The 15,441-nt window shown below is 32.5% G+C and overlaps 1 protein-coding gene across 14 annotated transcripts in view; it reads right to left on the bottom strand.

Annotated features, from left to right (window-relative positions):
- The window catches only part of LOC127698563 (axotactin-like), a 128,609-nt gene that overhangs the window by 14,363 nt on the left and 98,805 nt on the right, over positions 1-15,441 (bottom strand). For 12 of the 14 annotated variants that reach the window (XM_052202074.1, XM_052202156.1, XM_052202081.1 and 9 more), the window contains 9 exons: positions 13,519-13,598; positions 10,961-11,046; positions 8,482-8,499; positions 5,355-5,505; positions 3,855-4,039; positions 3,194-3,413; positions 2,495-2,722; positions 1,981-2,024; positions 934-1,069 (listed from right to left, as the gene is read on the bottom strand). In XM_052202074.1, coding sequence (XP_052058034.1) covers positions 934-1,069; positions 1,981-2,024; positions 2,495-2,722; positions 3,194-3,413; positions 3,855-4,039; positions 5,355-5,505; positions 8,482-8,499; positions 10,961-11,046; positions 13,519-13,598 — 1,148 coding nt within the window. Of the gene's footprint in view, positions 1-933; positions 1,070-1,980; positions 2,025-2,494; positions 2,723-3,193; positions 3,414-3,854; positions 4,040-5,354; positions 5,506-8,481; positions 8,500-8,933; positions 8,952-10,960; positions 11,047-13,518; positions 13,599-15,441 lie in introns of all 14 variants that reach the window. The other 2 variants (XM_052202097.1, XM_052202162.1) reach the window with 2 other exon arrangements.

The following is a 15,441-nucleotide window of genomic DNA, read 5'->3' as shown; positions in this document are numbered from 1 at the left end:
AATGTGTCTTCGGACAACGCCGGACGACGCCAGACGACGACGACGACGACGCCGACGTCATACCAATATACGACCAAAATATTTCAATTTTTGCGGTCGTATAAAAACAATAAACTGTTGACACGGAGATATGTCTCGCCTGTTGGCACAAAATTCAGAAAAAGACAATATGATGGACAGCAACATCGCTAATTAATTCAAAGTCGCTGGACCAACTAGAGGGTAGGGCCTTGAAACCTAGGTCTGGTTGACAAATTGAGATGTACAGACAACAATGTAACTTTATTGAAAATATTGTCTTTTGTAATTAGTTCCTATCAAACTAACTTAATCAGAAAACTTAACATTGAAGATTGTTAATTGATTGAAAGTCACTGGACCATGTCCTAGGGGACAGGGCCTTGAAATAGTTGTCAAACTGATATGTACTTATAGTAATGCAACTTTATAGAACATATCATTGATCTATCACAAGTAGTTCCTATCAAACTAACTCAATCAGAAAACTTAAAATTGAAAACTGCTAATTAATTGAAAGTCACTGAACCATGGCCTAGGGGGGCAGGGCCTCAAAATAGTCGTCAGACTGATGTATGTACTGATAGCAATGCAACTTCACACAAAATATCATTGATGTATCACAAGTAGTTCCAATCAATCTAACTTAACCAGAAAACTTAACATTTAAAATTGCTAATCAATTCAAAGTCACTGCAGCATGGCCTAGGGGGAAGCCTCAAAATAGTCGTCAAACTAATATGTACTGACAGTAATGCAACTTCATACAAAATATCACGAATCCATCGCAAATAGTTCCTATCAAACTTTGGCAAAACCATGAAATTAAGTATCAAAGGATCATATAATTTTTCTTCAATCCACAAAAAATGGAACCCACAAAAATTATGCATCTAGTATACAAGTTTACTTTACCCTTTTCTCTCTTCTGTCTTTCTATTTCCTCTAAAACTTCAGATATTGAGGAGGCTGGTCTATTTTTCTTCTTGTTATAAAATGTAGACTGTACAGGGTACTCTCCTGGAGACAGGTCACTATCATTTAATAATGGCTGCAAAAATATCAAAGTTATGTAGCTGATTTGTGAACTGTATTCAGGGTAAGGTATTCTCACACAGACACAATAATGGCTAGACAATAATCCAGCTGCTTGTGAATTAAATCACCAATGATTAGAGTTTTTTAAAGGGGTAGTGGTCAGTTGGTTTAATTTAAGATGTTTTAGCCTTAAATAGAGCTACAAGATACAGGTTTCAATTAGTAAAGACAGCAAATATCTTAAAATGCTTGTGGTACATAATAAGTAAATGTACTAAATGCTTTGTCTAAAATTGCAAACCAAAATCTTAACAAAAACTCAGGGTCATGACTTCAGCTCAATTGGATAAACTATAAGCTATGTTCACAACCTAATAACCCTGCTTCCATAAATACACAAAAGATGTTTTAAAAGTCCTAATTTTTGCTATATGAAAGGCCTTACTTAACATTCAATTCAGAAAATAAATGGACAGATGCACATTGGTATTAAGCAATAAAGAATATATAATTCCATTGAATTTTCTGAGCAATTTCTTTTCTTATCTTGAGGTGAGATTAGGAGAAACATAGAAAAAATAATGTAATGCTATTGTAATAAAACATATAAAATCATTTTGATAAAAAAAGAGGTAGCATAAATAAAATATATTAGAAACAGAACCATATTAAGACTATTTCAATGAAATTCACTGCTATAATTTACCAATTAGAGATGTGTAAAAAGGAAAGATCAATTACACTACAGACAACCAAACACTATACATACAACATCTGTACAGTAGGTACATGCTTTTCTCCTTTTACCAAAAAAGTTTGCATATTTAAACTTTGTAGACATTGCATGATGTTTTAATATGGTAAATCAATCTGGAATTTACAAAGACATAGATTACAGAAAAGAAATATAACTTGAGTTTTTACCTCAGTTCCAGGACCAACTCCGTTTTCTTTTCTTCTCTTAGCAGCTGCAAATGGAAATTTGTACAAAAATCATTTAAAACATCAAAAAATATTAATGACATAAATACATGTTATATTTTAATTAGAGTTATCTCCCATTAATATATCTACTGTTTATAAAACGGAAAATTTACTTTTATATCTTAATTCAAATAAAAAATTTGTTTTAAGTCTTCACCACTTGCTGTTGTATTTTAGAAAAGGCCTACAGTGTCAATTACATTATACTACAGGTCAAATGTTAGACTTGAAAAGTTTTACTAACCACTTGCCCACATTGGTACAAAACATTCACCATACTATAAGATGATTTTTACTTCATAGAAACCACCTAAAACTCTATATGATGATCATGAGAACATGATGTACTAGTCCTGTCTATTTACATAAGTCCTACAATACTTAATATGTTTTAGTTTCACCAGGACCATTCTTGACTTGTCTAATCTCTACGTAATATTTCTCCAATACTTACGTCCTAATGTTGCAGAGATCATGCTGAACTCATCCAGTCTGGCTATATGATCATAAGGTTTTTGACTAGGTGGAGGACTAGAGGTGTGGTTTAGAGGTACTTTGAGTTCAAGGTCATCTGGAGGTACCTTCTTCATAACATAGCGTTCATGTTTTCGCTTCTTACACAGGAACAATGCAATTAGGACAGATATCAACATCAAACCACAAATTATTGCCAAGGCAATCACTGAAAAAAAAGTTATTTGTAAAAAGTTTGAAACAGTAATGCTGGTTTCACATGATAAACCATAAATAGAATCATGTCAGTAATAAAATTTTACATAATCATATTTTTTTCAAAACTGTTTTGAAATATGACTGTAGATTATACTGAAAAAGGCAATATTTTTTTAAAAATTTGATTTTGTAGTTGCATAATGCTTCCAAAGAAAAACATGAAATTAAATTGCTCAACAAGAACTATTTATCAGAAACGTTTATTTTTAGGAAATACTAATTGAGATATGTCATATAGTTATTTCAAAACATAGTAAAAATGCGGTTGCAATCACTATAACACATCAGTTTTGAAATAAATTTGTTGGGATGACTCTAATGTCCTTGTCTGTGGAATGACAAAAAAACTCAGTGACCCAAGTGAAAAGTATGTTATACGAAATGAAATGCAATCTCAAACTGCATCAAAGTCATTGCTTACTAATTTCCAGATCTGTAGCCGTTCCCCCAATTTTAGTGTGACCAATAGAGGATTTTGATACATTAAGCCTGTCTGTAGTTGATACAGGAGTTTTAGGAATGGTTGGTATGGTTGGTTTTGGTGTTGGTAGTATTGTGGTCTTCATAGTGGTTGTCGATGGTGGAGCATTCAGATAAATAGTTTCTGCTGGACCAGGATTCCAAGGTGGCATTGTTCTATCCTGTATTAAAGAAAAGATTAGATAATCCATTCAAGTGAAATATAATTTGTCTATACTTAATCTTTATAGTATATCTCGGTTATTTATTTAAACATAATTTAATTCTGGTATTTTTTGTATTGTTTTTATTTTTGACGTGCCTTACTTAAAAATAATCTTGGAAATCAGTGCTATAACAAACCTGATCTACAATTAACAAAATTATCAATGTAATAAAAGGGAAATTAATCAATACTCATTAATAAAGTGTAATAAAGCAAGTAGCATAAATATTCTTTAAGCTAAAAGACTATGTCTAATTCAATTCCATCAACATGGTTGCTGTATGTCTTATCTGTTTTACACTTCATGTTTCTTCATTAAACAGGTCGATAGTTTTCTTGTTTGACATATTCTCAAGTCAAGACCTTTTATAGCTTACTATCTTATGGATTTTGATACCTGATCTGTTTCGGAATCTGTAGTATATGTTGAATCAGTTGTCATGTGTTGGTCAGCATCAGTATCTAAAGAACAGCCGTCAATGTCATCTCCATGTATGATAATAGATTGATTAGCAAAACTTCTCAATTCTTTTAATGGGTTGATAATGTATGGTTCATTTTCCACTGGTGTAAACAATACTTCTGAAAAAAAACCAGGAACCAGATAAGTTTTAAATTCTTTGAATTCAAAATAATAAGGGAAGAAGGATTGTGAAAATAAATCTGTATTTTTTTTCAACTTTATATTCTGACAGCAAACAAACAACATGCATAAAACAATCCTAATCTATATAATTTGGTATTTCCTATAAATAAGATTTGTGATTACAGGGTGTATTTACTTCAACAAATGTAAGTTTGTTTTGTTTGATTGTTTGTTGTTTAACACCACTATCAGCGGCTATATCATGGCAGCCATCTTTTATTGATGGAGGAAGCCAAAGTTCCCGTAAGGAAAACACAACCTTCAACAGGAACACTGGTATATTTAATTAAGATCAGAATCGTATACAACTGCAAGCTTGTCATGAGTGCAATTCAATATCACAACCTTAACTACTTACCCTCTTGGCCACCAAGGCCCAAACAAATGTCAGTAAAAGGCAATAGTAATTAACATTATAAACAGATATGTGACCAGCCATGAGATTTTCAGGCTTATGGAGGTACCAGGATCATGAACTTTTTGCATTTTTATGAAGTATACATAGATTCAAAACACCCTGACAAGTTATTTTGCTAGATTCTGCAAAATAACAGATTTATGGTCATTTTTGTTACTTCAGATTTTATTAAATATTTTCATTTTTTCAATTTTTCACATGTATTTTTATCTATTATAGTTATCTTTGAAACTTGTCATATTGTTTTTTTGTGTTTTTTTTTTTTACAATAGAAATAAAAAATGTTTTCTATATCAACCATTGGATTGCCATAACAAGAATGTACCAGAATCTGCAGTCTAAATAAGTATGACTTGATGATAGTGAATTGAACATTTTTCTTTCTCTTAAGGAAAACTGCATTAATGCTAAAAAGTGAATACCAAGATATTTTCCCTTACAATGTGAACAATGAGATTTGGTGTTCATGCTGCAATCTGTATTAGTAAAAAAGTAGAGAAACATATAAACACTGCACTTTGAAATGCCTATAATGATCTGAATTTTATTTTCAGGCCCCTTTGAGAATTAATTCTTATTCAGATCAATGCAATGAAATCCAAAAGATAAATTGTGTGAAGGCGATTTTAAACAGGATTTTTAACTAAATTTTTAATTTTATGTAAAAAATCTACTTGAAACTTTATTTTACAGCATGATATAATTGGACATTCAATAACATGTGCCTCGATTCGTTTTGTGACTTTACATTGACATTTTCTCATTATGATGTTTACCGCCATATGCCTGGAAATGTCATGGGGGGTCACATATATCTTGTAAGCATAACCTACCAGAGATACATCCTGTGAAATTAACAAACTTGTCTTTATTTTCTATATCGCTTTTTAGTTTGTGTAGTACCACTCCACCAAGCATCATGACATCAAGGTCATCCAATGGATTCCGGATATTTGGTACTGTCATCTTCCGAACATCATCAAGCTGAAAGTATATGAGAGATACTGTTTAACTATCCAAGACTGGACAAGCAGAATGTCTCACCTGCTTAACTGATGATGGCTGAATAATTTTTATGTTAAGACTTTACATCATAGTAAAAGTATGTGTATCCAGATACTGTGGATTCATAAGTATTTGTGGAATATCAATTTTCTTGGATTTTGTGAGTATAGATGAACAATGAATTTAAATGTTCAATGAAATTATAAATTTTTTTGATAGGCTTGTATGCAGACTTTGGCAAAACCACGAAATCAAATATCCATGAAAAAAATACAATTTTTCCTCAATCTATGAAAAATGGTACCCACCAAAATAAATAAACCAGTAACCAGGGACACTGCAATCATATAACTGACAGTCATTATTAGGTTTTTAAATGATAATGTAGTTTAGATTTCACCTACCACTTAACTCATTCGCCCCCAAGAGATTTCTGGAAAATCAGGCATTTTCGAAAATTTGCAATCATATGCAAATTATATGCAAATTAGCAGACTCTTGATGCTGTAACTGATGCTCATCTATTAAACTATGTATTGAGATTTGGGGGCGAATGGCATGGGTGGGGGGTGGGGTGGGAGGTGGAATATTTTCTCGTGGGTTTGAACCCACCCCCACTGAAAAATGTAAATTTTCCGTCTATTTTCCGATTTTTAAACGACCTTGAGAGGTGAACATTGACCAGACTGTTTTTCTTTGTCATTCAAGTATTACCCTATAGTTACAGCAGTCCATTCATGCTAACTGGGAGTATATTGGACTTAAGTGTCTTGCTGGGGAATTATTATTGTCAAGTCAGGTGTGCCTAAATGTCCGTTTTTACGGATTTTTGACAAAACGGTGACCTAGATTTTACAGACTAGATTCCTATTGGCCATATTATACCTCGTTGTGTTCCTTTACCACCTATGCATGCATTTATGATAATAGTTTATACCTACAGTCACTACCAGTTACGTAGTGGCCATCAAAAGATGCCCACCCCCACCTGATTTTGGCTACTTTTCACGTTTTTCCGATTTTGAACTCTTAAACGGCTTTCAAAGTGCCATATTTTCATGAACAGACATCTGAGAAGAGTTTATGGACAATGAACTGCTTGGTTGAAGTCCCTGCTATCATGACAGTTCAGCTGGGGCAGTTCAAAAAAGGTATGGAGGGTCATACGGGCCATCAAAGAATGGTTGTCGCCATCACGCCTACAGGCGGGATTGGGGGCTAAAGGGTTAAACTCAAAGTAGATCATTGAGCCTTAAAAAAATTAGGTCAAGGAGAGGTTACCTATGCCAGAGAGAAAATTACTATTCAACATGATTCTACTTATTAACTTGGTTGACCTGTGACATGTAATGGTAATGAGAGACCTGTGACATGTAATGGTAATGAGAAATTCACCTCATCCTGAAAGCTTTACTGTCTGACAGACATTGTTGAAGGCCGTACGGTGACCTATAGTTGTTAACTTCTATGTCATTTGGTCTCTGGTGGAGAGTTGTCTCAATCATACCACATCTTCTTATTTTTATATGTACTACTTACAATGATTTTACAGACCAAAAATAGTTTACCTAATATTTATAGTAATTGAAAAACTGATCTAAGAATAAAAACTTAGCCATGACTTTAATAAGCCATTTAATCAGGCATATGAGGTCAACGACATCTGACATTGAAAAGACAGAAACTTTATACCATGATGTATCTATACACTAAATACAGATTGTCCAGTTATTTTACCTTTGACAGCTTGATGAGAAATATTGGTCACTGAGTATAAAATCACTAACAATCAATCAATATATAATTGTCCTCCAACATTGGAGAAAGGAGATATGAATAAATGGAGATGTGATGCATGTGTCAATAAGACAACAACCCAACAACACAAAAGATATCTAGAGTAGTAAGCATAGAGTCTTTCACAAAAGACACGTATCTATATAATATGCCGAGCTCTAAATCATCCAGTGTCTACAAACAAATTTGGTATAAATTTTACAAAACATACATTTGAAAAAAGTGTACTTTTTGTAAGTTTTATTTACAAACTTTTTTTATTCAACTTAACCTACATGTATGGGTAATACAGAAAATATCATAACAATTAACTGCAACTAAAATTGACATTAAGCCATTCCTTAAAATTTTCAGAGAAAATTTTGATTTTAAAACAACAATGATATTTTTAACACTCATTAAAACTTTTCTTCCAAAACAAAACTAATTGAAACACATTTTTCATCTTTTATGGGATATAACAAAACTACAAAAACAAAGACTTTCAAGTGGTTTTACTCATGCTACAGAACTATTGGTTTATTGCATAACTGTAACAACATAAAGTAAAATATGCCATGGCAACATAAAATTTACTTAAAACAATTAGGTTTTCATATCTGGAAAAAAAATGTTGAACAATATTAATGTTGAAATAAAACAATAAAAATACACAAATCATACACACTGTGATACTATCTTTTTTTAATCTGTTACTATAAAATTAACAAATATCTCCAAACAAAATTAAAGAAAACACATGTAAGATTTTAAGCATGCCCGTGATCATTCAAACAATTATAACAAAATTTAATTGTAATCGTAATGGTGAAGCATAATGCTTATTCACACATAATATCTTTTACTAATAAACATATATTTAAATTAGCAGAAAAAAATTCACTGAAGTATGAAAATTTACAATTCCACTGTTTTTTCCTTCAAAATAGTATTTTATTATGATGTGTAACCATTTGATATACATTTAGGCATATACAACACTGATTTTGAGATGTAATGAACTGTTATGTCTGTAATGAACAGTTGTTCTTTTTTCGAAGTATACCATTCGAATATCAAATTGGATATTTTCAAAGTAGTCACCTGAAAGGTCAAGGAACATTCAGTAATGTGTGTAAAGCAATGTAGGAGAGACACAAAGATGTGCAGGATACTTACATTAGAAAGAGGCGCTACCTGTAGACACGATTATAAACAATACAATATACATAGAGGCGCTACCTGTAGACACGATTATAAACAATACAATATACATAGAGGCGCTACCTGTAGACACGATTATAAACAATACAATATACATAGAGGCGCTACCTGTAGACACGATTATAAACAATACAATAAACATAGAGGCGTTACTTGTAGACACGATAGCAAACACCAAAATATACATAATATAGTACTACATATGATGGGAGTGTGGTTCTTGCACCATAAACAATTCTAGCTTATATGCATTTCATTGCAGTAAGATATTATCTTTTAATATTATGTTATTAGCTATTCAAATACATGATCTGGCCATTAATTATCAATTCTAAAATCATTTAAATGTTTCAAATGAGTGGATTAAACAAAGGTATTGCTCAAACTGATAAAAGGCCATGACTCACAATCAAAGTTCTGTTACCCTGAAATCACAATGCCAAAAAAATCATTATTAAAATGGAGCTTTCTTAATTGTAAAAAAAAGGAGATTTAGACAATTCATAATTAAGTTATTGAACAATAGACTAATTTTTCATGAACAAAGTTCCATAACTCTTGATTGACATAAGTCTAAAGTTGACAAGAATATTGTCATCTATCCTAACTTGGCGTCCTAATAAAATATTTTTTATTTAAAGACTTCAATTATACAACCAGGTCAGACACAAAAAAGTCTAAACTTGTATTGATCAGAATGAAAATGCCAGTTTTCAGTTAATCGTACATGCATAATGTTAAATCTGAATAAAGAAGGGGAATTTATTAAAATATTGTAAAATTTGAAAGTTGTTGTATGGTATCAACTGCTAGGTATTGTTATTTTTTTCGCTATATAACATCAATTCTAGGATTATGGAAAATTTTTATGAGATTTTATGAAAGCAACATCAGCTTTAAGATTAATCTAGATTCAAGCCTCAATTACTATTAGCTTGATCACCCAGGTCCTAAAGCGCCAGTTTTTCACACCTTGTGTCTGTTGTTGTAAACCTTTAAAAATCTTCACCCATAAATATTACCTTCCTCCACTAGGGAAAAAACTTGCCCATTTATCCGAATGTATCTGTAAGACTTGCTCCTTTAAGAAAGCTTAAAATCTCCTTCAATGACCAAGTTGCCCACATAATCCATCTCCAAGTTGGGCCAACAACGAACTATTATTTTAGCAAAATAAATTTAAATTTTAAATCTAATTTACCATTAACTTTTTACATAACAAAAGTCACTTTTAAAGCTGCATTGCATGTTATTTTAACTGGCAAAACTTTTGAAATTTTCTAATTTAACCTATTTTGATGAAATTTGCAAATTTCTTCTTAATGGTAACAATATTATAAATAAATAATAAATTATGCCTAATAAAGTCTGTCACATAAAATCACCTTAAAAATTGCTTACTATGGGAGATCTTCCTATACACTTTTAAAAGATTCACAGGTATGTTCTATGTCTCATTGTGCTGTACGTTAGCCTACAATTGCTGACATCTTAGTCGTTTGTTCTCTGGTGGATGGTTCTATCAATAACAATCATACCACTACTTCTTATTTTTATATTCAGTCAAATTTCACTTAAATGATTATTATGGCATCCCCAATCAAAGTTTTACCAAATCTCCCCAACGACCAACAAATAAAACCAAATAAAAAGTTTAACAAGATGAACTATGAGCTATCTGTTACAAATGATTCCACCACTATAAGTATTCAGTAAACAAGAATTTGATAAGCAATGGATGTGAAAATTAATCACAGATTGCAGAGTGCTCACATGAAGCTTGGTACCAAATTTGAGGAGGCTCTGATTTATAGTTTCTGAGTAAGATGTCATAGGAATTTGCTGGCCTATCACACAGTATAGGATAAAATTGAGAATGGAAATGGGGAATGTGTCAAAGAGACAACAACCCGACCATAGAACAGACAACAGCAGAAGGTCACCAACAGGTCTTCAATGCAGCGAGAAATTCCCGCACCCGGAGGCGTCCTTCAGCTGGCCCCTAAACAAATATATATGCTCACTTACAGCTTGATACCAAATTTCAGGAAGCTCTGATTTAAGCTCCTGAGAAAAATAAGACAAAAAATTCATACATGGACATAATGAGATTGTAGCTGAGAAATACTCTCTCGTTTGAAAAACCATCGATAATCTATTAGTATGATTTTATCAACATTTGATATTCTTAATGTTTCTGTATGATAACTACTAATGATGGAATCCAAAACTGGCAACTGACCTTTTGATAGATTATACTAAAATTAAATTCCTATCTACAGTGAATACTTTTTCTTTTTATTTAAACAAAATCATTAGTTCATTTTCTAAAATATAAAATTTCATCAAGTTCATATTGAAAAATTAAAGAATAGTTGTTAGAAGTTTACAGCATGCATTGTGCAACATAACATTTTGACCTCAGTGACCTTACCGTTAGTAACATTTCATCTCCTGACCTCCAGTACTGTAATTTATGTGGTTTTCCATCAGCAAATTTGCCCTCTACCCTTAAACCATCTGAAATGCAACAAAAAACTCAAATATTATTAAAAATAGACCAAAGATGGAGAATGGACTTTACTGAACATCTAAACATATGGAAAGCTAAAATGTAAAAACAGGAAAAAATCTTTTAACAACTTCATATGGAAGGTGCACCACTTCAATAATTATTACCAACTTTTTGAAATTTTTGCTGAAAAATTATTAGGTTAATTCACCAAAAAGTTCAGGAAAATAGAAAAATATTCCTCCAACAATTCCATAATAGCAGTTGCACAACTTCAACATGTGTGGAATCTTTCTGTGAGGTTTCAGGGGTTTATTGGTTGAAAACTCTAGGAGGAGCTGATTACACAAAACTTGTACCATCTTTCTAAAAAAATGACCATTTTCCCCAAGTCCAGAAAAATTGGAAAAAATTAAACTACTTTAACAAAGAATGTACTGGTTTGTTTCAAACTATCACACTACAGTTATCACAGTTTCAAGTTCAGTAAACCGTGAAATTGCAGTCAAATCTTTAAATTGGCATATACATTCTTGTATTTTAAAAAGTTCACATCATCATGAACATGTTTATAATGTTTCACGTCGATGTGACCACAACTTCAGGGGTAAACTAATAACCAAAAACTTTAACCTGAGAATGTACTGGTTTTACACTATCACATTTCCCTGTTCAGTGAACCATGAAATCAGGTTCAAAACTGTAATTTGGAATAAAAATCAAAAAGTTCACATCATAATGACCACTTCATCAAAAACTACTTTAACCAAAAACTTTAACCTGACACAGGAAGGACAAACATACAGACCGGAAAATCAAAATAGTAGACAGGCTTAAAAATAAGGTTATTATGAAAGATTTCCATCACCTCATGGCCAGAGAACACAGATATTTCATAGTGCATTTCTTTTAGACAATAAATTAAAAATTAAAAGGAATAAACTGCTTCGCCAAGCACAGCTGGATACAACCGCAGAGGTCCAACCCTGAACAGTTGGGGCAAAAATGGACACAATAATCAAGCTTGATACAGGTCTGAATTTGGATTGTAATTAAATATTTGGCACATTATAGGTTTCTGACACAGAATGAATGTAGTCAAAGAACTTAAAATTGGTTATATGATTTGAATTTATATTCAATTGAAGATTTCTTGCTTTTGTGCAATACACATCAGACTACATGTATATACAAAGTTAGCAATTGTGACCCCAAATTTTTCTTTGGAAAATTGACAATTTCTTAAATCTTGAAGACCCCCCCCCCCCCCCCCCCCTTTTTCCAAAAGGAAATATTTGAAGAAATTTTCTTGTTAATTTCTTAAATCTTGAGGATAAAAAATTGTACCCCCTCCCCCCAAAATTTTTTTTTTACCCCCCCCCCCCCCATTTTTTTTTAATCCCCCTCCTTTTCCAAAAAAAAAAATAACATTTGAAGAAAATTTTCTTTTTTGTAAAATGTGGTAACGGTACATTTTAAGAGACATCAATACACTTAAACACAATAAAGTTATTGTCTGAAAACTAGAAAAATGCTTGTTTTAGACCCTTTTTGGCCCCTAATTCCTGAACGGTTTGGACAACTACCCCCAAAATAAATCCCAACCTTTGACTTGTGGTATTGAACCTTGTGGTACAATTTCAGAGCAATCAATAGCTAATACACAAGTTATTGTCCTGAAACTAGAAAAATGCTTGTTTTGGGCCCCTAATTCCTAAACGGTTGGACCATCACTCCCAAAAACAATCCCAACCTTTCTTTAGTGGTATTGAACCTTTTGGTTAAATTTCATAGAGATCCATACTTAAACTTAAGTTATTGTCAGGAAACCAAATGTCTTCGGAAGAAGACGCCGCCGCTGCTGACGACATGATAGCAATATTCGACCCCAAAATTTTTTTGCGGTCGTATAATAAATTTGGAAAGTGTATGAAAAAAATTTGCAAGTTATACACTGTCCACACTAGGGACTATATTCGTAGACAGCGAAAATCAAAGGACGATAACTATGTCCTCGGACCTCATTGTTTGCTGCAAGTGCAGAGCAAAGTGCTGGTTGTTTATTTAGTTTAAAAGAAAATCCTTACTTCAGCAGAGATACTAACAGGCAAAAAAAAAAATCCTTACATCAGCATAGATACTAACAGGCAAAATGAAAATCTTTACTTCAGCATTGACTTTACAGGCAAAAAGAAAATCCTTACTTCAGCATAGATACTATAAACAGGCAAAATGAAAATCCTTATTTGAGCATAGATAGTAACAGGCAAAATGAAAATCCTTACTTCAGCATTGACGTTACAGGCAAAATGAAAATCTTTACTTCAGCATTGACGTTACAGGCAAAATGAAAATCCTTACTTCAGCATTGACTTGACAGGCAAAATGAAAATCCTTACTTCAGCATTGATAGTAACAGGCAAAATGAAAATCCTATAAATAATGAAATAATTTCTGAATTATTATCTATGTCTACTTACAATTAAGTCTATTCTGATAATGCTTGACCATAACACCATCAGCAGTTAACACAAACAATAAAAGATCATGATCTGGATGTCTAGAAATACACAATAAAATGATTACAGAACCTGTAAACTCCTGTATACAATAAATATATGAATTGAAAATTAAAATACAAATGTACGTGTAATGTGGACAAATTTCAGCCTACATCCTTTGTGATGGTTCAATAGTTGACTAGATACATCCTACCAAGGGCACTCAGTCAACTTTTATAAAAATCTTAATTCAAACAAGATGTACTGTGTGCTATATTGCTCATTAATGATATCTTTGCTGGAAGTTCTCTGAAAACAAGAAGTTGATGAGGGATGGATGTGAAAACACATTAACAGTATGGCATGCTCATATGAAGCTTGGTACCAAATTTCAGGAAGCTGTGATTCATATTTCCTGAGATAATTGAAATGAAAATTTCATACATGATCATTATGTGCAAAAATATGAAGTGTTGACCGTTGGATGTATAACATATAACACTGTATAGTACTCTAACATGAAGCTTCATACCAAATTTAAGGAAGCTCTTAATTGTATTTCCTGAGGAAAATGTGATAAAATTCATGGCACGGACAGAAGGGCCAAAGTAATTAGTATACACCTTCTTCAGAGCTGAGAGGTATTAATACTGTTGATTTTGACATTATGCCTAGAAACAGCAGAAATGCATGTAAGTACACTAACATGTATCACTTATATTATTATCATTTCCTTCCTGTGATGCTTGGTTTGAAGATTGAGATAGCTTTATATTATTATCATTTCCTTCCTGTGATGCTTGGTTTGAAGATTGAGATAGCTATCTATTCAGGGTACCTTTCTTTTAAAAGATTGATTGATGGATTGTTGCTTGCACCACGTTTTGTTTAGAAAGATTTGCAGAACCTAATAAGACCTATTCTACACCGAAAACAGTTGTCCCAGAAATATAGAACAAGAGAACACACTCTGAAATTTCTTGCCTTCTTTACTAACCATGATTGATTTTTAGTTAAAAGTCCTAAAGATAAAGTTTACTACAAGGATCACATAAACTAACATTATCAATGATCCATGAAAATGAGGTCAAGGTCAGATTACCCAAGTCAGACAGACATGTACACCTCATAAGCATTCCATATACCAAATATAGTTTACCTCTTGCTTATAGTATACAAGTAACAGACCAAACCATGAAAACGTAATATTGATAAATGTGCCATGAAAATGAAGTCAAGGTCAGATGAACCCTGCCAGTCAGACATGTACACCTTACAATCATGCCATGCATCAATTGAAGTTGACCTATTGCTTATAGTATCTAAGGAACAGACTCAACAAGGAAAATTTAACATTGACCAATGAACCATGAAAATGAGGTCAAGGTCAGATGAAAAACGGCCAGACAGACATATACACCTTACAATCATTCCATACACCAAATATAGGTGACCTACTGCTTACAGTTTCTGAGAAACAGGCCTAATCATGTAACTTTAACTTTGATCACTGATCCATGAAATGAGGTTGCGGTCAGGTGAAACCTGTCTGACAGATATGTAGACCTTACAAGGAACCCATATACAAAATATAGTTATCTTATTACTCATAATGAGTGAGAAATTCACATGTCAAAAAAAACTAAACTTTCTTTTCAAGCAGTCGTTGAACAATGAACTGAGGTCAAGGACAACAGACATATGAAAGACGAAAGTTTAATTCGTAACAAAAAGGTATCTGCATACAAAGCATAAAGCCTCCAGGTGTTCTACCATCTGAAATATATAGCTTAAGGGCATACGATACAGTTTTGATGCCTCTGTGATTTTTTAACGAAAATTTGCATACAAGCTACTTTTCACATAGTTAATTCAAATAAGTAATAATAAATATACTTTCAT

Source organism: Mytilus californianus, unplaced genomic scaffold, assembly GCF_021869535.1.
Source record: "Mytilus californianus isolate M0D057914Y unplaced genomic scaffold, xbMytCali1.0.p SCAF_1, whole genome shotgun sequence".
Lineage (NCBI taxonomy): Eukaryota > Metazoa > Mollusca > Bivalvia > Mytilida > Mytilidae > Mytilus > Mytilus californianus.
The sequence above is the reverse complement of the archived record's forward strand: the minus strand, read 5'-3'. Positions and strand labels throughout refer to the sequence as shown.